Raw genomic sequence first — 21,509 nt, forward strand, 5'->3', positions numbered from 1 at the left:
GCTGCCTCTCATCTCTGTATTTTCTGTAAAATACAGCGCCGAGTATTGAATTCAGGTTTGGCTTTGTGTTCCTATGTGTATCAAAATGGGGAATGTTCTTAACAGGCATTACTGCTTCACTAGGAAGTTATAAGGAAAGCGAGGAAGACTTCCAGAGTTACAGTGCCTTTCACAACCTCAGTGCCTTTCACAACCTCAGGACATCCAAATGTTTCACAGCCATTGGAGGACTTTCTGAAGTACAGTCACTGGTGTACTATAGGAAATGCAGCAGCCAAATTGGGCACAGCAAGCTCCCACTTACAGCCTTATGATAATGACCAGATAATCTATTTTTGTGATGTTGTTTGAGGGATAAATAATGACCAGGATGCTGGGGGAAAACAACAACCCTAATCTTCTTCAAATTAGTGCATGGGGAATCTATTGCATCACCTGAGAGCGCAGGCAAGGCCATGGTTTAACATCACATTCAAGTGAGCCCACAGTACTCCCTCAGTAATGCACTACAGCATTAAGCTTAGATTTTCATACTCAAATCTCTGGAGTGAGACTTGAGCCCACAACCTTCTGGCTCAGAGGCAAGAGTGTTATTAACTGAACCACAGCTGACAGTAGGTTCAGGTCCGAGATGAAACAAGCCCGCTGCCCATCCTGTCATATTGCAATGTAGTTTTTTCAAAAATTCTCAATTTAATAGAAACCTAAACGAAGAACTGTCGCTGCGGACACAAATGATGTCACTATGGGTGGAATTTTACCGCCCGATTGTGGTAGGGGGCGGGTCTGGAAAACACAGCGAGCCATTCAAAAGTCCATCGACTTCGACAGGACCAGGAAATCCCGCCCGGGGGAGGGGCCATAAAATTCCACCCTACGCTGCCAATCACGGGGTAGACTTTTTAGCCCAGCGGGCGGGCGCACGCCCGACCCCATCCAGCATGAAATCATGCGAGATGACGTCAGGTGAGTGTCCCAACGTCATCCCGCACTCACGCGATATTTCGGTCAGTGGGCGCAAAAGTCGGAAGCGCAGTTGGCGGACGGGTTAATCAGCCAGGCGGCCTTTACAGTTTTCATGAAACCTCATCGAAGGGCTGGATGAGGTATCCGTGATGAAATAAAAATGAAAATAAAATTCGGGGTGGGCAGCATTTTTATCGTGTATATTTTCAGTTAACTGATTGGGCGCTTGGACATTTTTTTTTCTGCTTTTCAAAACATTATTTGAGGATTTTCGGGTCTGCAGCTCCCTGAGGCAGGTCTCTGCCTTCAGGGAGCTTTCTCTCAGTCAATGCCCGCGCCAGCGATGACCTCAGCACCCGCCCTCTTCCCGCCCCCCACCCCCCCACCCGGCAACGCTGAGCTTCTCAGCGCGCGTTTCGTGCTGGCTGGCCGTTGATTGGCCAACAGTGTGAAATCGCAGTCGGGGGCTGGTCGCAGTCGGGGGTCCGTTCCTCCACCCATCCTGGGCTCGCCGATCGCACCCGCCCGCCAACCTAAAAATTCTGCCCATAAACCGAAGTGTCTTGAATGGTCTCCTTCCCTTTAAGAAGATCGTGATTTGAACACTCTGGACATTTAACATTGTACACAAAGAAGATACAACTTCAGATGCAAGAGTAAAAGTTACGTCATGAAATATAAAAGAAACTATTAAACAGAAAAATAATCCTTATTTTCTAAAACAGAAAGGATAGCTATGTACTTAGCACTGATGGCATGGATTAAAAACAATATTTTGCAGTTGGTTTCTCCATTTTTCAGTGTTATCATCAGCAACTTGAGGGATATATTTGGCCTTGCTCCCGAGCTTACGTTTGGCCAGGACTTGTATGTGGAAGCACATTTACGTGAGTGGACACGGTAGTTTTCCCCTGCAGGTTCTGAGCGACACACTTGTAGAGCCCATCATCAACAGGGCGCCCCTCATCCACCAGGAGAACGCTTTGAGACAACTGCCGTATCTGACCATCCATGTATACAGACTCCTGGCTTTCCCTGGTGTAGGTCGGTCTCCCCAGCTGGTTACAGCGTAAAGGAAATAGGAAAGAAAATAACAGGAGGCAGAATAATAGTGAGAAAAAAAATCAATTACAATTTTTTAATATCACTTTGAACACAGAGTCACTTGGAGCTTTATAAATATACTTTCATTACTGTATCAATAAACACTCTCTGAGCATGAATAAGAAACTTTCTGCTACCCTGAAAGAAATACTTCACATTTCTTCCCACAAATGCCAATTGTTCTCAGTCTCCAGAGACAGCAGGGACCAATGAATTTGTAGGAATGTATAAGTTGCAGCACCAATTGGTATTAATGTGGAGAACCACTCTTTCAGTTCTGGATACCAATTAGAAACACTTATTGTTGAAAAACAGTAATGGGAGTTAATGAGCTTTCTCATGTCCAATGCTTCTTGACTCTCAATCTATGGAAAGCCAACATTCTCAGCAATTCTGGGTGGTCGGATGCTGATCTTGGAAAATATAGGAATCAACGTGCTAAGGAATTGCAACTTGCATCAGTGTAGAGGAATGTCCCAAAGCACTTCACAGGGGCTTAATCCAATAAATGGAGATGATTTTAAGGTGGGGCCAGGTGGAGTAATGCTGCAATACTGCTTCTCCTGGCTTCACATTCGGGTAAGTACTTTTTACAAACTCATCTTTCTGACGGCGCCTGTAGTGGTCCGTTTAGAGACCAGCAATTAGCCTGGCTGAACACACTCAACCTGATAACCCAACTTTAGTTCTGGGGATCTTAAGTAGGCATTAGACCTTTTATTTGCAAATTAAAATGTGTGAACTCTGCATGCCTATCTCTTTGATTTTATCAATATGATGCTGTTGGTGTGCTCACAACTCCTCACCCCACCCGACTGCTTCCTCAATCTCCATCCTACCGTCCCAATTGTCCCCCTCCCCACCACCCTGCACTCCACACCCCCGTGTCAATGTCTCTATCTCCTCCCCATCCCGATCTCACCCATGCCCTCCAGATGTCTCAATCACCCCCTCCCAACCAGCCCACCTCCCCCGGTGGCCACAACCCCCCCCACCCAACTCTCTTCCCTTTTAAGCAATTAAAATGAGGATTGCTGCCAAAAGTACAATGCAACAAAATTGAAAGCATCTTTGCCAACAAGCTGCCTGGGGATGCCCATAACGTGACCACAGCTCACAGGTCTCATTTAAATGAGACCCCCCAGGCCAAATATCACCTTGGGCCTACCCAGTTGCGTACAGTGACCATTTCCTGCCCTGAGTTCATACCAGTGAACCAGCATGAATTTTTATATGATGGGGGGTGGTCACAGCTTACCTGCTCGCCAGGGAACTCCCAAGTAAAGTCCACCTCTATGTCAATTTCTCCAAGAACTTTACATGTTACATTAAAGTTTGCACCCACTGGTACTGAGCTGGACGAGGCTGTGATTTTAGCTGATGGAGGGGCAGATGGATCTGAGGGAGGAAAAATACAGAGTTTACTTTCAAAGACTGTCCTATAATTCATACGTCTTTAGGGATCAACTCTTGTACAATTAAGGTCAAACTTTATGGATGATAGGGTAACGCCTACCTCCTCCTGCTTCAAGTACCATGCCCTAAGGCGGCATTGGTGACCACATGGACTTCCATTGGATTAGTCCATGATTAAGCTTGGCAAAGTACTGCAGTGGTTTACTGTTCCCTTCTGCAGTACGGCTGGCCAGGAAACTCTCCCGCTCTTACTGCCTGCCATCAGACATGCTGCAAGGATTTACAGGCTGATGGTCAACCTGTTTGGCTTCGTTACCAATATATCTTCCAGGAGGTGAACGAGATACAATTGTGGGGACCTCGGAACTTCTTGCCAAAGTGTTTCAGTCTTTAACTGATTCAAATTGGCTACCGCGTTTCCTATATTACAAGAGTGATAATATTTCAAAGAGTAATTAATTGGCTGTAAAGCACTTTGGGACATCTTGCAGTCATGAAAAGGTGCTATATAAATGCAAGTCTTTCTTTTTCTTTTTTCGGGGGAGTACACAAAATAATTAGGGGAGGCCCACTAACGCTATTGTTCTTAAACTATAGTGAAGTAATTTGTGGATGATGAGCGCCTGCAGCTGCTCAGGTACAAATAATGTCACTGATTTTATCAGCTTTTTAAGTATACATCTTTTAGTCTCTGTTCTAATTTTTCAGTCTGTGCATGTTAGATAGCATGGAGTATAATTGCTTAATGAAACATATGTTATTGTATTGTACAACATACTCACAATTGGTAAATATGAGGAGGTATTTTGTGGAGCTCTGCATTAATCCCTGATAACTTGCCACACAGTACACTGTGCCAGCAAACAATGGTAGGGCCTTGTGGATAATAAACCCTTTCTTCACATCAAATGTGATTAATTTCCCATCCACCGGAATTACCTCTGGTGGAAATTCCCGATGCAGAGACACTTTGGCAAGAGGATTTGTTACTTGGCATGGTAATCTTGTGGGTCTGTCGGTGCGAAGCTGAACGGCTTCATAATAATCATTTGCTGGTACAAACAGTTCACGTGGATCTGTGGAGAGAAACTAAATTATTGGCTTTGCTCATCAAACTGCAAACCTCACAGCATTTATACTCATTCAATGATTTATTTCCAATAGAAGTCAGGATTTCGAAGCACTTTTCTGATTCTATGGAGGAAAACACACTGGATTTCATTTAAAACAGTCACTTTTTATTTGCATGCTGATCACAAACCAGCATCAACCATCACATCAATATTTTAAGCATCAAAGAGGATTTGGCAGTTCTGCCATTACACTCCACATTCAGCAAATCTCATACACCAAAGGAAAGAACTGGCTCCACAGTTCTATTATCCTGCATACTGGAGGGACAATCCTTTTAAAAAATATTTCTCAAAATGTGGGCAACACTGGCATTTATTGTCCATCTCTTGTTGCCCTGAGAAAGTGGCTGGACCTTCTACTTGAACCTCAGTCTTTTTGATGATGGTATTCCCTTGCTGGTATTAGGTAGGGAATTCCAGGATTTTGACCCAACAATGAGGAAGGAGAGGTGGTATGTTCAAGTCAGGATGACGTGTGATCTGGAGGGAATGTCCCCGTGATGGTGTTCCCATCATCTTTCTGCTTATCCTTCTCAGTGGTAGAGGTAGACTGTCAGGGGTTGTCAGGGAAGCAAGCTCAGCAAGTTGCTGCAGTGCATTCTGCAGATAGTACATACTGTACAATGGCACATGCTAGAGCTATAGTATGCTGGTAATTCTGGGATGGATACTGATTTCAGTGCCTGGGGTGTCAATCAAGCAGGCTACAGGTGCCATTGAGCTCCTTGAGTGTTTTAGTGGCTACAGGCTCCCAGGAGAGCGATGAGTATTCCTGACTCACTGACTTGAGCCTTGGATAGTTCCTAAAGCATAAGGAGCTGAGTCACTTGTCAGAGAGTACGCAGCTTCTAACTTGCTGTAGTAGCCACGGTGTTCATATGGCTGGTCAGTTTAAGTTTCCGGTCAATGGTGCTTCTAGGATTTTAATGGTGGGACAATTTAGACATGTTGATAGTAGTGAGCATCAGGGGAAGTGTTGGGCTTCTTCTTGTGATTGATGGTCATTATCTGGCAATTATGGGGTGCAACTGTTACCTGTCATTTTTAGGCTTGCATGGGTTGTCCGATTATCAGAGGAGTTGTGACTGATTTTCCAACAAAGGACAGTTATTGATGAAGCAGTTCAAGGTGATCGGGCTAAGAATGCTGTCTTGAGAACTTCCTACTGTGAAATTCTGAAAGTCATTTTGCTTAAAAGACGATATCATGGCGATCTAGACCCGCCATTGTCTGAATCAGTATTCATTGAACTTATGAACTCAGCAAGTCACGCAGTTAAGTTCAGTTTACATGACACCACATATGCCCAAATAGATGGTGTTGCCATGGGATCGCCTCTAAGCCCTGCTCTCGCAAACATCTTTGCTGGGTCCCACGAGAAATGAGTCTTCGATGGAATGACACTCAATCTCCTACATCTTGCTTATTTCCGATATGTGACACGTTTGCTACATTTGAATCCGCAGCTGCATGATGTGCTCAAATTCATCTTTGAAATGGAGCAGTCACATGAACTCCCTTTTCTCGATATACTAGTTGAGAAATCTGCCAGGGGGTTCTCTACTACAGTCTACCGCAAGCCTACCTTCACTGGTCAATATATGCGTTAGGATTTCTACAGTTCCATGCACTATCAAATTGGCCTTATTGGCAACCTTGTAAATAGGGCCTGAGCCATTTCCTCACCATGCAAGCTTGATGCTGAAATAGGGCACATCAAAGGCATCCTGCAGGACAATAGCTACCCTGATCAGATCATTTCGCGCTGTATATCACACAAGCTCATGAACGGCCTAAGGGCCACTAATTTTGGGCCTGAAAAGAGCCCAGTCTACCTCAGACTACCCTGTAAGGCTAAGGCATCTCAAAAAATTTGAGCGATAGGTGAAGCTAGCCATTTCACGCTGCTACTATGCAGTAACAACACAAATGGTGTTCGCCACTAATAGGATGCTGCCATCAAACCAAAAAAATGTTCTGCCTATCACACAAATGAGTAATGTGGTACATGAATTTCAGTACTGGTGTGATGCTAGATATGTAGGCCGTACATCCCAAAGATTGGTGGATCGTATCAAACAGCATGGCCCTTCAGCTTTTTGCAACAGGCAAGGTACTGACCATACCCAACCAGCTCGTACTTGCAAAGCTCAAATCACAGTGTCCATCATTAGATGTGATTCCATGATTGGATAACATCTGCTAAACAACCCCTGGTGTGTTAAGAGTTACACTGACAACCAATTGAAGATTATCAGTTGGGCTCGCAGTGTGGCTCACTTACACATACTAGAAGCTACATATATTAATACACAGGGCCCTGTTCTTTGCAGACAGAAAGAGCTCCAAGACTCAGTCCATTAGCTCAACATGGTCCTGTTTGGGAAAACTGAAATGGAGTTTTTACTTTTCTTGACTGACACCTTTATAAAATTATAATAAGTTATTCTTTCTGTGACCTATTTTGCCAATTTCTGTATGTTTAATTGAACATGATTAAGAGGTGTGAAGGGGATAAGGTTTGTTTTGCTGATACTATAATGGCCCTGTCTTATTGGCATGTCTATGGGTTGTAGCAACAGCAGTTTCTTCTCAAATCAGATTTCTCAATGTGTATGTTTTTTTTGCTCAGCATTTCAACACTTGCTATTGCTGGTTCTGTATAAAGTGCATATTGGGTGAATGGATATGGAGGGGACATGTGAAGTACAGAGGTGGCATGGATGGGGCATAGGGGATAGGAGTGGGAATTTGAGAGAGGTGAGGGCCAGGGAGCCTATTTGCTTTTAATACAAGCGGGACGAAGTCCCAGAGAACAGAGGTGGGCCTTCTAACCAGGATGCCTCAGCACTTGCATCCCCCTCTGCCCCCCCACCCCCCAACCCACCCACCGCTCCCCCCACCCGGCCACCTCCAATCTGCTTCCAGGGTCAGCAGGCCCGACCCTATCCCGGCTCACCTTCCTGGAGAGGAAATTGGGGTGTCATGGGGCCAATAAAACTGAGGTGGGTTCTGCCAAGTTGGGAAATTTCCTGACTCAAACTACCTGCCTCAGTAGCGAAAATAATTTGGAATAATTTGTGGAATAATTTGACTGGGGTTGGGGCTGGGGGCAGAGGATGAAGTGGAAGAGGTGGGAGAAGGGAGAGGGAACAGCTGGTTCTGGTAAACAGGTCTTCAGCACTATAGCTAGGGTGTTATCTGGGCCTGTATCCTTTGCTGTCTGGTGTACTCAGCCTCTTCTTAACGGCATGTGGTAAGAACCAAGTTGGATTAAAACTGAAATTTCCAATGCAGGAGAACTCGATAACAGACTGAGAAGGATTATTCACTTTGTGCTTTAGGCTGAAGACTCCATCAACCACATTATCACACTCCACCTCAAAGGGAGTTCTACATATTGGCCAAGACATTAAACTGAAAATGTGTTAATTGCATTGATGCCTTGTACATCGAAGAAAGGATACAGTGCATCTTAACATTCTGATCCTGCATCTTCGAACAGAAATATGACAATCAGGTCACCATTTATTTATCAAGAAACAACTTGTCATTGACCAGCCACACGATACAATTATTAATTGTATCATATGAAAGAACAACAGCCTATCTTGTAAGGCTGCACAGGAGATGTACCAGAATTGTTCCAGGGATGAGGGAATTTAGCTACAAGGTTACATTGGAGAAGCTGGAGCTGTTCTCCTTGGAGATCTGACGGAAGTGTGCAAGATTATGGTATGGTAAGGTAATTAGCTGTAGTCCACAAAGCACCATAATCATCTCTCCATCAGAGGATGGGATAATTGGTTATATGGCATGAGGAACGCCTCTCCACATCAAGTGTAGGGCAAGGCAAGGCCTCCATGAGCTACCAACAGCCAGTACAGGGATTAAACCTGTGATGTTGGCATCACTCTGCACCGCACTCTAGCCATCTAGCCAACTGAGCTAGCCTTCCACACCACCCTCCCCCCGCACCCCAACAAGATTGTGATATGTTTAGATATGTTAGACAAAGAAAAGCTGTTGTTAAATTTAAACCATTCTTCCATCTACATGTTTAAAATCCAATTCCAGCATACAGTTGGTCATCCTAGTTCTACAGCTGCTTTAAATCTAGCATCATAATGCAGTCCTCACCAGTGAAGAACACATAGGTGCTGCCTGTTTTGGAATCTTCCTTTCTACAGGTCTCGGTGTCACAATCCAATGCCCAGCAACTATATTCACCAGTATCTGCTCCTGTGCTGTTCACTACTACGAGCTGGCTGTGCCTTTTCCGATGGGTAATGCTGTAAAGTAAGAAAAAGCACCTTTAAAATATAATTCAAATGGCAAGTGTCAGGAATCGAAGATGAAGAACCACACATCTTAACCAAAACACAAATCAGTAATCTTCATAACTCTTCCCTTTAATTAAAACTATTAAAAAACTTATTAATAAACTCTTGCGGTACTCTCCCAAAAGCCAAGCTGATTGAGCCAGTGAGTAACAGATACACAGACCAGGAAAGATCCCACTTCAGTGTCCTGTGTTGCATTGTCAAAGTTAGCGTCTTTCGGATGCGATGTTAACCCGAGACCTCTGTCTGCCCTCACAGATGGACATTAAAACGTCCATGGCACTATTTAAAAAGAACACTGGGAAGTTCTTCATTGTGTGCTGTGTAATAGAAACATTTTTCCTAATATTACTGTGGGATACTTTAAAGAAGGCTTGTGGGGGCTGTGTTTTGTGTGTGTGTGTGTGTGCGAGAGAGAGAGAGAGAGAGAGAGAGAGAGACGGTCAGACTGCAAGGTTTGAATCAAAAGAATTACGTGTAAAAAAACAGGCATTTTGAAATGGAGATGGGTAAGCTGAGGTCTCAGCAGATACAGTGTGAGTGGAATTGGCATTTGTAGATAAGTTGAGAGGTTGTTTGATTTTCAAAGGGACATGATAAGATGTTTTACAACTGGCAAGATAAATAAGACAAAGTTATTAAGTTTATTTTTCCTGAAAGCACTGGCAATATAGACAACATGAAAGATTTTTATATTCTGGGAAAAGTAACTTCCAAACCAAGGGTGAAGCAATGGGATTTACAGATCAGAAGGGAGAAAATGTATTTAAAGAAAGTTGGAAAGCTGTGCAGTGTGAGATCTTGGAAAGTTGGCCAGTGTGAAACAGGCCTGTGAAATCAGCCTCTAGCCACCCCAGAGAAGAGTTTGCTTGTTCTGGAGAGCAAGGTTTTGTTAAAAGCGTTGGAATTCCATTGTCAAGTGAGAGGGAGAGAGAAACTGTGAAATACCTCCCTTATAGCAACAGTGGGTGTTTGTGGTAATATTGCTGGATGTTTTTATAGATTAAGAATCTATTTGGACTGTTCCCCGAAAGGGGTGTGTCGTTGAGGGTCCTTTGGGAAGTGTGTTACCTTCTCGTAATGAAAACAAATTACAAAATCATTGTGATAGCTTGACCATGTTTCCCTTTGGAATTTGGTCAGCCTAGCAATTACCAGCTGCCATATCATAACAGCTGACCGATATTTATCCCTCAACCAATGCCTAAGAACAGATCATTGGGGTCACTGTCATGTTGCGGAGTCTTGCTGTGCTAAATTAGCTGCTGTATTTCCTATTTTACAACAGTGCCTACAGTGCAAAAGTACTTCATAGGCTGTAAAGCTTTTTGAGGTGGCCTGGGGTCACAAAAGTCACTATAGGAATATAATTCTTTCCAAGTTAGCTGATTTCAGCTGCGATGGTGCAATGGGTTATACTGGTCATGCACCTGGTACTCCATGTTGCAGAAAGGAAAATTACTATGATTTCTGCTCCAGTGGCTTGTGCTGGAAGTGCATATGTGTGACCATTGACTAAGGGCAGGATAAGGTTCAACAATGTTGTAGGGCAGGCTGCTGTAAAACAAGTTCACTCATTTAGCTTTCCTGATCACATGGCTGGCTCCCTTTCGCATTTCCTTGATTTGAGATTCCATGCTGACACAGTTGCTGCAGAAGATAATGTCTTGGATTCATTTACAAAGAATTAACTTCAATGGAGAGTAAAACTGGACAGTGGGTAAACCAGGTTTTATTCCCTTAAATTACTCCATGGCTTTCCTGAAAAGGGCTGGAATCAGCATCGTTACAAAGACACTCATTCTTTTTACAGCCATCTGGGAAAGAAGATTAACTAGACCAAGAATCACATGGAATCATACAACACAGGAAGTAATTCAGCCCATCTTGTCTAAGCCTATTTGCAAAGTATATTTCCTCTTTTAGGTGTAAAAAGAACAAAATTCTCAATGGTGATAATAGTAATCCACTGTTTTTATGGGTAAAAATAATATAAGGGCTCCTCTACTCAAAAAGCACTGTCAAGGTTTACTAATTCAGTTAGTTAATATACCAGAGGGTGGTCAGGAATTAGCACCATCATATCTGAACTGAGTCCCAGGAAGATCAAAAGTATATCTTGCACAATTAAATAAAGTTGCCAATCACAAAAAGGCTTCAAAGACTCACAGACCACCTAACAATACTTTCAAGAAAAGGGAAAATACAGAGAAAAAGACAAACGCAAGATTCTGTGCTGATTTTGCAGCAATATTTAGAACAATGATACACATTATTAGTGGATATATAGTAATAGTTGATCACATTGTAATGCCTGCGCACATAACTACGTCAACCCAAAATTACACCATTATTCATTTTCTATTCAATTATGTGCGCTTCCAATCCGATTTGCTGTTGGCTTAGAATGTTACTGCTAGGTATAACGTCATAAACTTAAGCATTAATAAATATCATGGCTTCGTATTACTCAGCTCTCAGTCTGTTGGTTACACATTTGCTATAAATCAATTTTGGAGTTGAACTGCGTCGGTTGTATATGAAGCATTACCCAACCCGCTGTGTGAGTTAGAAACAGAGGCCTGGGATTTCTACTCAGTTGCGTTGTTTTTGTTTCTGTAATTCACCCAAGTCATTGCAAGCAGCACGAAAGATCACAGAATTTTAAGCACAAATTATGCTTGGTGCAACTTGAGTTTCTGTGATCTTTTGCACTAACTTAAAAGGGCATCACACTAGAAAGCACCCATAAAGCTGGCCATTGCCCAAGATAAATTAATCACCACTGGAAATTTTCCACTAATTGCATTTGTGTGCAGGCTTTCAAGGGAGCTCAAAAAATTATGCTGGTTCTTTTGGTTGCAAGGACACTAATAGGCATGATTTTAAAAACCTTTGAATTTTATTTTTCATTTCCTAAGAAACTGATACCTGAATATAACTAGGAAATTGGACTGTATATTTTTTTTTAAGTAATTTTTATTCATTTATAATTGGATTACTCATAGGTAGTGAATGAGACACCAATTAAAAATGCTTTCTTTTGTAATTAAACCCATTTTCTGCTGCATTAATAAGGCTGCGCCAAGTCACCACTCATTTTATATATCAGCAAATATTTTTAAAGCAATTTTTAAAAAATTACATTTTAATACACTGCTCGATTGTGTTGGTTTATGACAATTTTGTTTTCAGCAATTTTGGATGTCATTTTACCCAGTTTGCCCAATGACTGTATATAAGATAATAACCAACTGATCTCTACACAAGACAGTGACAATAAAGAGGGTCCTTTACCAACAACAACTTTAATTTAAATAGTACCTTTAACGTAGTAAAACGTTCCTCATAAGGAGTGATATTAAACCGAATTTGATACCAAGCCTGTAAGGAGATATTAGGACATGTGATCAAATGTTTGGTCAAAGAGATAGGGGAGAATTTTCTCCCCGTCAGGAGCGGGCTCAGAGCCAACCACCACCCGCGATTGGCTGCGCGCCGCCATTTTATGTGGGCAGGCCAATTAAGGCCCGCCCAGTGTGATGCGCACCTGGAAGCGCTCAGCGCTACCTGTGCGGGCGGGGGGAGGAAGGACATCCAGGGCCTGCGCATGCACGCGAAAGAGCACAGAAATCTCCCCGAGGCACGTCCCCTGTGTAACAGCGTCACGTGAGCTGGGACATGTTTTCAAAATGTTCGAAAAATGTTTATTAATGTAACAAACCCTTCATGAAACCTCATCCCGCCCGTGGATGCGGTCTTATGAAAATTGCCAAGGCCGCTTGGGCTCTTCACCTGCTCACCAACCTTAAGGCTGGGCGGGCAGCCCTGTCAACATTTTTAATTGCTTTATTAATGGCCTTAAAAGGCCTTTGACAGTTCGGCGGGTGTGCAGGTGATTCTGGTGCACGCGTGCCAAACGGAAGATTGGAATGACGCGCAGTGATGTCGGGACGCACGCCCGACGTCACCGCACATCATTTTACACGTCAGTGCGCGGGGCCCAGCCCCGCACATCAAACAGAAAATTCTCCCCACAGATTTTAGGGAATATATCAAAGGGGAAGAGAATATAGATGGAAAGGTTTTGGAGAGAAAATTCCAAAGCTTAAGGCCAAGACAGCAGAAAGGATGGCCAGCAATCAGGAAACACTGTTTGTCATATCCCAACTTAGGATATCCTCATAACACATGACTGGCAGCTTCATGAAGAAACAATTGTTTTCCCTCAAAGGCATCGTTATGTATTCTCATGAGACGTTTAAAATTAAAACAAAATATGTATGCTGCACATTAAATAGAAATTGCATTGATGCAATTATTAAAGAACGATTGTGCTCATGTCAATGTGAAATTGGTTTTCAAGCACTGTTGTGTTTGGCATGAGTCGGGGCATAGCAAAACAAGTTCACACGGTCATATCTACAGCCTTGTGTCAGATCCATTGGGATAGACCTGCTGCCTGGGAGTATAACTGGTTTTGTGGATCAGCTACACCTGGGACACAAGTTGAAAACCCACTCCAGTGACTGTACATGATGAAACCAAATATATTTTTTTTTTCAGAACAGTAAACGTTTAATAAGGAAATAGCCCTAATACACCTTACTCAAATACTAACGAGGTGTCAGCTGTGGCTCAGTTCATAGCACCCTCGCTTTTGAATCAGAAGGTTGTGGGTTCATGTCCCACTGCCGGAAACCAAAACTGTGAATGTACTCGAAAGAGTTACATGCGATCTGTTGATAACTCGAAAGAGTTACTCAAAAACATGACTACAGATCAATTGAATGTGGGGGCAATAACATTTCAACAGATGCAAAAATACCTGAATCTGCCACCGTCTTCCTCATCTAGGTAACTGGGATACGCCCAGCTGATGTGTTTTCCTTTGCAGCGTAGCACAAGCCTCTCTCCAATAGAAAGCACCACAGTGTCGGATGGTTTCTGAAACCTGCCTTCTTCCAATAGCTGAGTCATTATGAAGATCTTTGCAGGCACCTTAACCTTCTTCACTTTTGGCTTGCCTTTGGTCTTTTTGGTGGTGGCAGCTTTCACTTTCTTCCCAACATTTTGCCTTTTATTTTTGGCAACATTTTTGGTGACCTTTTCATCCTTCTGGCATTCCACTAAAAGAAGCAATGTTGTTGCAAAACATGTTCATAATTTTAACCAAAATATTTTTGATAAGCAAGAACTTTTTTTTGCTGAATTCACAAGAGAAAATCACAGAATTTTAATGGCACAGAAGGAGGCCATTCGGTCCATCATGCCTGCACCGGCTCTCCAAATGAGCATTATGACCTAATACCATTTCCCTGCCTTTTCCCATTACCCCTGCACATTGTTTCTATTCAAATAATCATCTAATGTCCTCATGAATGCCTCACTTGAACCTGCCTCCACCAGACTTCCAGGCAGCACATTCCAGACCACTTGTTACGTGAAAAAGTTTTTTCTCACATCACATTTGCTTCTTTTGCAAATCACTTTAAATCTGAGCCCTCTCGTTCTTGATCCTTTTACAAGTGGGAACAGCTTCTCCCTATTTACTCTGTCCAGCCCCCTCATGATTTTGAACATCTCTACCAAATCTCCTCTTAGTCTTCTTCTCTCCAAGGAGAACAATCCCAACCCCCTCTCCAATCTATCCTCATAGCTGAAGTATCTCATCCCTGGAACCAATCTTATAAACCTCTTCTGCACCCCCTCCAATGTGTTCACATCCTTCCTTTAATGTGGCGCCCAGAACTGTACACAATATTCCAGCTGAGGTCTACCAAGTGTCTCATATAAATTCAGCATAACCTCCCTACTCTTGTACTCTATGCCCCTATTAATAAAGCCCAGGATACTATAAGCTTTATTAACTGCTCTCTCCACCTGTCCCGCCACCTTCAATGATTTATGCACATATACACCCAACTCCTTCTGCTCCTGCACCCACTTCAAAATTTCACCCTTTATTTTATATTGTCTGTCCATGTTCTTCCTACCAAATGCATCACCTCACACTTCTCCGCATTGAACTTCATCTGCCACCTATCTGCCCACTCCACCAACTTGCCTATGACCTCTTGAAGTTCCACACCGTCCTCCTCGCAGTTCACAACACTCCCAAGCTTCGCATCATCCTTTGAAAACTTTGAAATTGTCCCCTGCACACCAAGATCTAGAACATTAATATATATCAGGAAAAGCAAGGGTCCCAATACCAACCCCTGGGGAACTCCATTTCAAACCTTCCTCCAGCCCAAAAAATATCCATTGATTGTTACTCTCTGCTTCCTATTTTTCAGCCAATTTTGTATCCACGTTGCTACTGTCCCTTTTATTCCATGAGCAATAACTTTTCTCACAAGTCTGTTGTGTGGCACTGTATCAAATGCCTTTTGAAAGTCCATGTACACCACATCAACAGCATTACCCTCATCGCCCTTTTCTGTTACCTCTTCAAAAAATTCCAGAAAGTAAGTTAAACACAATTTCCCCTTTAGAAATCCATGCTGGCTCTTCCTTATTAACCCGTATTTTTGCCTGTGACTATTAATTCTATCCCGAATAATTGTTTCTAGAATCTTGCCCACCACTGAAGTTAAACTGACTGGTCTGTAATTGCTGGGCTTATCCTTACGAACTTCTTTGAACAAGAGCGTAATGTTTGCAATTCTCCAGTCCTCTGGCACCAACCCCGAGTCCAGGGAAGACAGAAAATTATGGCCAGTGCCCCTGCAATTTCTAATCTCACTTCCTTCAATATCCTTGGATGCATCTCATCCGGACCCAGTGCCTTGTCAACTTTAAGTACCAACAGTCTATTCAACACTTCCTCCTTGTCAATTTTGAACTCTTCCAGTGACAGAGTTTCCTATGGCCTGGGTAGCATCTGCCTCCTTAGTAAAGACGGTTACAAAGTATTGATTTAATACCTCCGCCATGACCCCTTCATCCATGTGTAAATTCCCTTTTAGTCCCTAAACAGCCCTTGTCCTCCTTTTACCACTCTTTTACTATTTATATGTCTATAGAAGACTTTAGGGTGCCCCTTTATGTTGGCTGCCAGTCTTTTCTCATAATCTCTCCTCACTTTTCTAATATGCTTTTTCACCTCCCCTCTGAACCTTCTGTATTCCTCTTGGTTCTCAATTGTATTTTCTACCTGACACGTGTCATAAGCGCATTTTATCATCTTTATCTTAACTTTAATCTTCTTTTCCATCCAGGGAGCTCTGGATTTGTTTGCCCTACCTTTCCCTTTCAATGGGATATACCTTGACTGTGCTCAAACCAATTTTTTTTTTTGAAGGTAGCCCATTGTTCAGCTACAGTTTTTCCTGCTAATCTTTCATTCCAGTCCATCTGGCCCAGCTCCGTTCTTGCCCCATCGAATTCGGCTCTTGTCCAGTTAATTATTCTTACTCTGGATTGCCTATCGTCCTTTTCTATCATCATCCTAAAGCGTACAATGATCACTGTCTCCTAAATGTTCCTCCACTGACACTTGATCTACTTGGCCCACCTCATTTCCAAGAACCAGGTCCAACAGTGTATCTTTTCTTGTTGGATTGGACACATACTGCTGTAGAAAATTCTCCTGAGCACAATCTAGGAACTTTGTCCCCTCTCCGCCGTTTACACTACCACTGTCCCAGTCTACAGTTGGGTAATTAAAGTCCCCCATTATAACTACTCTATAATGCTTGCATCTCTTGCAATTTCCCTGCAGATTTGTCCTTTTACATCCTTCTCACTATTTGATGGTCTCTAGACTACACTGAGCAATGTAATTACACCCTTTTTGTTCCTTAGCTGTAGCCAAATTGATTTTGCCCTTGAACCCTCTGGGACACCCTCTTTCTCCAATACTGCAATGCTCTCCTTAACCAGTACCACCATCCCTCCTCCTTTCCTATCTCTTCTGAACACCTTGTACCCGGGAATATTTAACACCTAGTTCTGCCCTTTAGCCAGGTCTCTTATCGCCACAACATTATATTTCCACAAGGCAATTTGCGCCTGTAACTCCCCAATCTTATTTACTATACTCCATGCATTCACATACATGCATAGTAACCCTGATTTAGATTTTGTTACTTTCTCCCTTGCCCGACTTTATCTATCAACTTACTATTCTCTACACTAGTGCTATCTGTCCCTCCCAGTATTTTGTGCACCTTGGTATTCCTCTCTAATATTTTCTCTTGGTTCCCACACCCCTGCCGAGTTAGTTTAAAGTCCTCCCAATGGCACTAGCAAAACACCCTGCAAGGAACTCAGGTGCAACCCATCTGGCTTGTACAGGTGTCATCTCCCCGAGAGCCAGTCCCAGTGTCCCAGGAGTCTAAAGCCCTCCCTCCTGCACCATCTTTCCAGCCATACATTCATCTGCCTTATCCTCCTATTTCTGTACTCACTGGCACATGGCACTGGGAGTAATCCAGGGATGACTACATTTGAGGTCCTGCTTGCTAATTTTCTACTTAGCTCCCTAAATTCTGATTGCAGGACCACATCCCCCTTCCTACCAAAGTCATTGGTACCAATGTAGACCACGACCTCTGGCTGATCACCCTCCCCCAGAAGAATGTCCTGCAGCTGCCCTGTGACATCCTTGACCCTGGCACCAGGCAGGCAACATACCATCCTGGAGTCACGTCTATGGCCACAGAAACACCTGTCTGTTCCCCTAACCAATGAATCCCCAATCACTATAGCTCTTCCTTTCTTCTTCCTCCCCTCCTGCACAGCTGAGCCACTGGTGACCACAAACCTGGCTCTGACTGCACTCCTCTGAGCAACCAGTGCCCTCACCAGCTTCCAAAATGGAAAATCGATCTGTGAGTGGGACCCCATTGGGATTCCTGCACTACCTGCTGACTTCTCTTGGACTGCCTGGCGGTCACCCATTCCCTCTCCGTCTCCAGGCCCTTAAACTGCGGTGTGACCACCTCTCTGAATGCGCTATCCATGTAGCTCTCAGCCTGTCTGAAATTATAGACTCCAGGTCTTCCATTCTTAACCTTCAATCCAATTATTTGTGTAGAAATTACAACACGGAAACAGATATTGACCAAACTGCTCCATTTGGTAAATAACTTCCACACAAGCAGCAATCCTAATTCCATGTTCCCACTTTGTTCCTATATTCCTTTATCCCGCTGTCCTTCAACCATCTCTCTAAACTTTGACATCATTCAAGTAACTAGCCATTATCCACAAAGGACCATAGGCATCTCTCTCCATTAATGAGAGAGAGCGAGAAAGAGAGAGAGACAATTGGTTATATATAGCTTAAGGGGCACCACTCCATAAACATGGGGCAAGGTGAGGAGGCAGGCTCCATGAACAACCAAAGCCAGTACAGGATTTGAACCTGTGCTGTTGGCATCATTCTGAATCATACTGTAGCCATCCAGCTATCATTAACCCTAGCAATTCATTTCACAAACTCACAACCCTTGGGTAAAAAAAGGGTTTACATCCGTGATAATGAAACTGCACAATGTTTATGCATCAAAAATTCTATTATCCACACAGATAAGCAACCAAGATCTTACCACTTCATTCTCATTGCAGTGAAAGCTGAATGATGGGCATTAAGCAAGGTTGAGATATATAATGTGTATTATAACAAGTAGACCTTTAACTGTAATGCAAACTGAGTGAGATATTTCAGCCAACTCCTGTAGTCCATCATGAACGTTGCTGTTGTGAACATTATTACCTCACTGTAGAACAGAGTGCATTGTGAGTGTTACTTTCTAGTACAACACAAACTAATTTGTGGGTATTATTATAAACAGGTTCTACTTCCTGGTGCAACACAAACTGTATAAGGGAGTGGGTGGGATAATAGTAATATCCAGAGGCTCAGGCTAATGCCCTGGGGACACATTCAAATCCCACTGTGGTAGCTGGTGGAATTTAAATTCAATTAATAAAATTTGGAATTGAAAGCTAGCCTCAGTAATAGTGACCATGAAACTACCATCAACTGCCATAAAAACCCATCTGGTTCACAAATGCCCTTCAGGGAAGGAAATCTGCCATCCTTACCTGGTCTGGCCTACATGTGACTCTGGATCCAAGGCAAGTGGTTGACTCTTAAATGCCGCATGAAACGGCCTAACAAGCTACTCAGCTCAAGGGCAATTAGGGATGGGCTACAAATGCTGGACCTGCTGGCGACATCCCATGAAAGAATAACACAATCTAAGTCAATGAAAGGAATTCTACCACATTTCTCTGCCCCATTACCCAAATGGCGATATTCTAATTGAAGGACGCTGAACGGCAAGATCTTTCTTGCGCTAGCCCAACACTTCTTTTGGTGCTTTTTATCAATCTACATAGCGTCTAATCTACACAATCTGGGAAATTGCGGCTCGGATGGTTTCGAATCGCCCAGCCACGTATCCTTCGGACTGTATGTAATAATATATAATTAAACTTATAGCCACATGACTTAAGACTTCAAGCAGTTAATATTTCCATTAAAAACTTAAAGCTGGCACTAGGAAGGACATTAGTTTGGTGGATGTGGTTTGGAAAGACCATGCGGGTAGCTCTATGGAATTCAAAAGTATTTTCTTAAGACTCCATTTACTTACAACGTTACTTACCGAATTCCAGTAGAAAAACACTCAGACAAACCAACAGGAAAACTAGCCCCGGCTTCATTGTGAAAGATTAAAAAATAAACTCGGAAGTTTTGCAAAGTTTACAACCATGCAAGGCAAGCTCTGAGCTACACTGGGCAGGGAAATTCACACCAATACGTCGTTTCAGCAGTTCCGCAGTGAAATGTCGAGGTGCCAAGGAAATTGCTTTTCTTCAAACGCAATCAAGGAGTCAACTATTTCTCGCCCTACAAAGTGTCCTCACAAGCGGCTGAGATTCAACCCGACAGAGCTTGGCAGCGATCAGGGCACTCAATAGAATCCATTCAACTGCTTCGAGTGTTTAATAAACACGCACATGCTTCTCATACTTCCCTCTCCACCTATCTAGTGTGCACCGTCCCTAAAATATATCTTAACAGCAATTGAAAAGTCATTACGAACCCAAGTTATAAATATGCACGGTATAACGATGAGGTCTGCTTTTCACGTGCTTGTACAAGATCCAAAAGAGACATAACTGTTATATAGGTTCAAAGTTTGGCCTGTCCAAATTTCATCCTTAAAACCAGCCTAACCCTGAGGTTTCTGTCATATATCAACTAAAGGTTTATCTCCTTAGTTACTTCATATTGTGTGCAATTTTGTTCCCTTTACCTTCAAAAGAACATGAATGTTGCAGCCACAGTTTGGAACTCAAAACAAAAAGATTTCCAACTGACATGTCTTCTTGTAAATCAACAGTTATGGGATGTAACAATCATGCCTTGTCAAGGAATGACTAACATTTTCCCTAGCTGCAGATTTATAAAGCTGGATCTTGACAAAAATACATACCACAGGAAGTTCAACTTTCCAATGAAAGACGGCTCCTGGTCATCCTCGAGCTCTGAGGCTGCTTGTAACTCCCAGGACCTGCGTGAGTCCATGTCCCATGCCCATTTGGAATGTGAGAGGCTGCACTCTGCCATTTCCATCATTTGAATAGGCTGCTCCTCAGCTTTTGGATCCACTTCAGTCTCATACTGCTGATCATTGGTCAACAGGTGGGGAGGCAAGAGGGTAAATCCGAGGGGCTCCTCGTGGATCCACTCTAGCGATTGGCCAAGCTGGCCAATCCGCAGGTCCAGGTTGGATACAGCCCATGGGGGCAATTGCTCTGATTGCCATGGCATCACACCTACCTGAGTGGCCCTGGAGAAGGAACATGTGGTGTCTACTGGTACCTCTTAAGGTCTTCTGCGACTGTTGGGGACCACAGCGACAGGAGTACATGGTCAACGCTGTAAATAATATCACAATTTAATTTATTAAGGCACAAACCTTCCAGTCTCCAGATCATCAGATACTGGACATACGACCCAAGAGGCGCATAAGGACCCTGCTGTAGTCCTGGCTTGCTGACCTATATGGGAATTGCCTGGGAAGTTTCAACTTCCGATGGGTAATTACTCTGCTCCCTGAGACCCATTCTTACCCTCTGAGTTAGAGTTGGAAACTTTGGACAGTTCCGATGTACTTGCCTGGAGAGTTACCCAGGAAATGTTAGACAGATTAATCTGTTAGACAGATTAAAACCCAGACTAACTCCTGGGTAACTACAGAACTTACACCACCCCCCCCCCCCCCCCCCCACCAATCACACACTGGCCTCCCTTGAGTCCCGACAGCTGCCCCAGACCAACAACTAGCCTCCCAACCCGCCAGCTACCTTCCCAACCACCCAACGGACCTGTCTAGCCCCCGATAACCCAACTAACCCCTGGCTATCCTCAAAACCCCTACCTGACCCAACTACCTCTCCGACCAGAGTTGATTGGACCTGCCTACCCTATTTGAAGCAACCCAACTACCCAACAACCCATCTACCCACTCACATAACTCACCCATCTGCCACCTTAACCCCTGCCACCTCACCCCCCTGCCAC

General features: G+C 43.4%; 1 protein-coding gene across 1 annotated transcript; it reads right to left on the reverse strand.

Moving 5' to 3' along the window:
* Positions 1-1,752: 1,752 nt before the first annotated feature.
* Positions 1,753-19,817, reverse strand: LOC144685304 (platelet-derived growth factor receptor-like protein). Its single transcript, XM_078549717.1, has 6 exons — positions 19,585-19,817; positions 13,791-14,091; positions 8,760-8,911; positions 4,269-4,562; positions 3,329-3,468; positions 1,753-2,024 (listed from the first exon to the last, which is right to left on the reverse strand). The coding sequence occupies exons 1-6, from the start codon at positions 19,640-19,642 to the stop codon at positions 1,815-1,817; spliced, it is 1,155 nt and encodes a 384-aa protein (XP_078405843.1). The 5' UTR covers positions 19,643-19,817; the 3' UTR covers positions 1,753-1,814.
* Positions 19,818-21,509: the final 1,692 nt, after the last annotated feature.

This window comes from Cetorhinus maximus, chromosome 10 (genome assembly GCF_964194155.1).
Source record: "Cetorhinus maximus chromosome 10, sCetMax3.hap1.1, whole genome shotgun sequence".
NCBI lineage: Eukaryota > Metazoa > Chordata > Chondrichthyes > Lamniformes > Cetorhinidae > Cetorhinus > Cetorhinus maximus.

Excerpts from the sequence above, each read along its gene's own strand:
- LOC144685304 (XM_078549717.1), bottom strand. The coding sequence starts at position 19,642 with ATGAAGCCGGGGCTAGTTTTCCTGTTGGTTTGTCTGAGTGTTTTTCTA. Across the intron at positions 14,092-19,584 it reads TGTTTTTCTACTGGAATTCG|TGGAATGCCAGAAGGATGAA; the intron begins GTAAGTAACGTT and ends TGCTTCTTTTAG. Across the intron at positions 4,563-8,759 it reads CACCTATGTGTTCTTCACTG|ATCCACGTGAACTGTTTGTA; the intron begins GTGAGGACTGCA and ends TTCTCTCCACAG.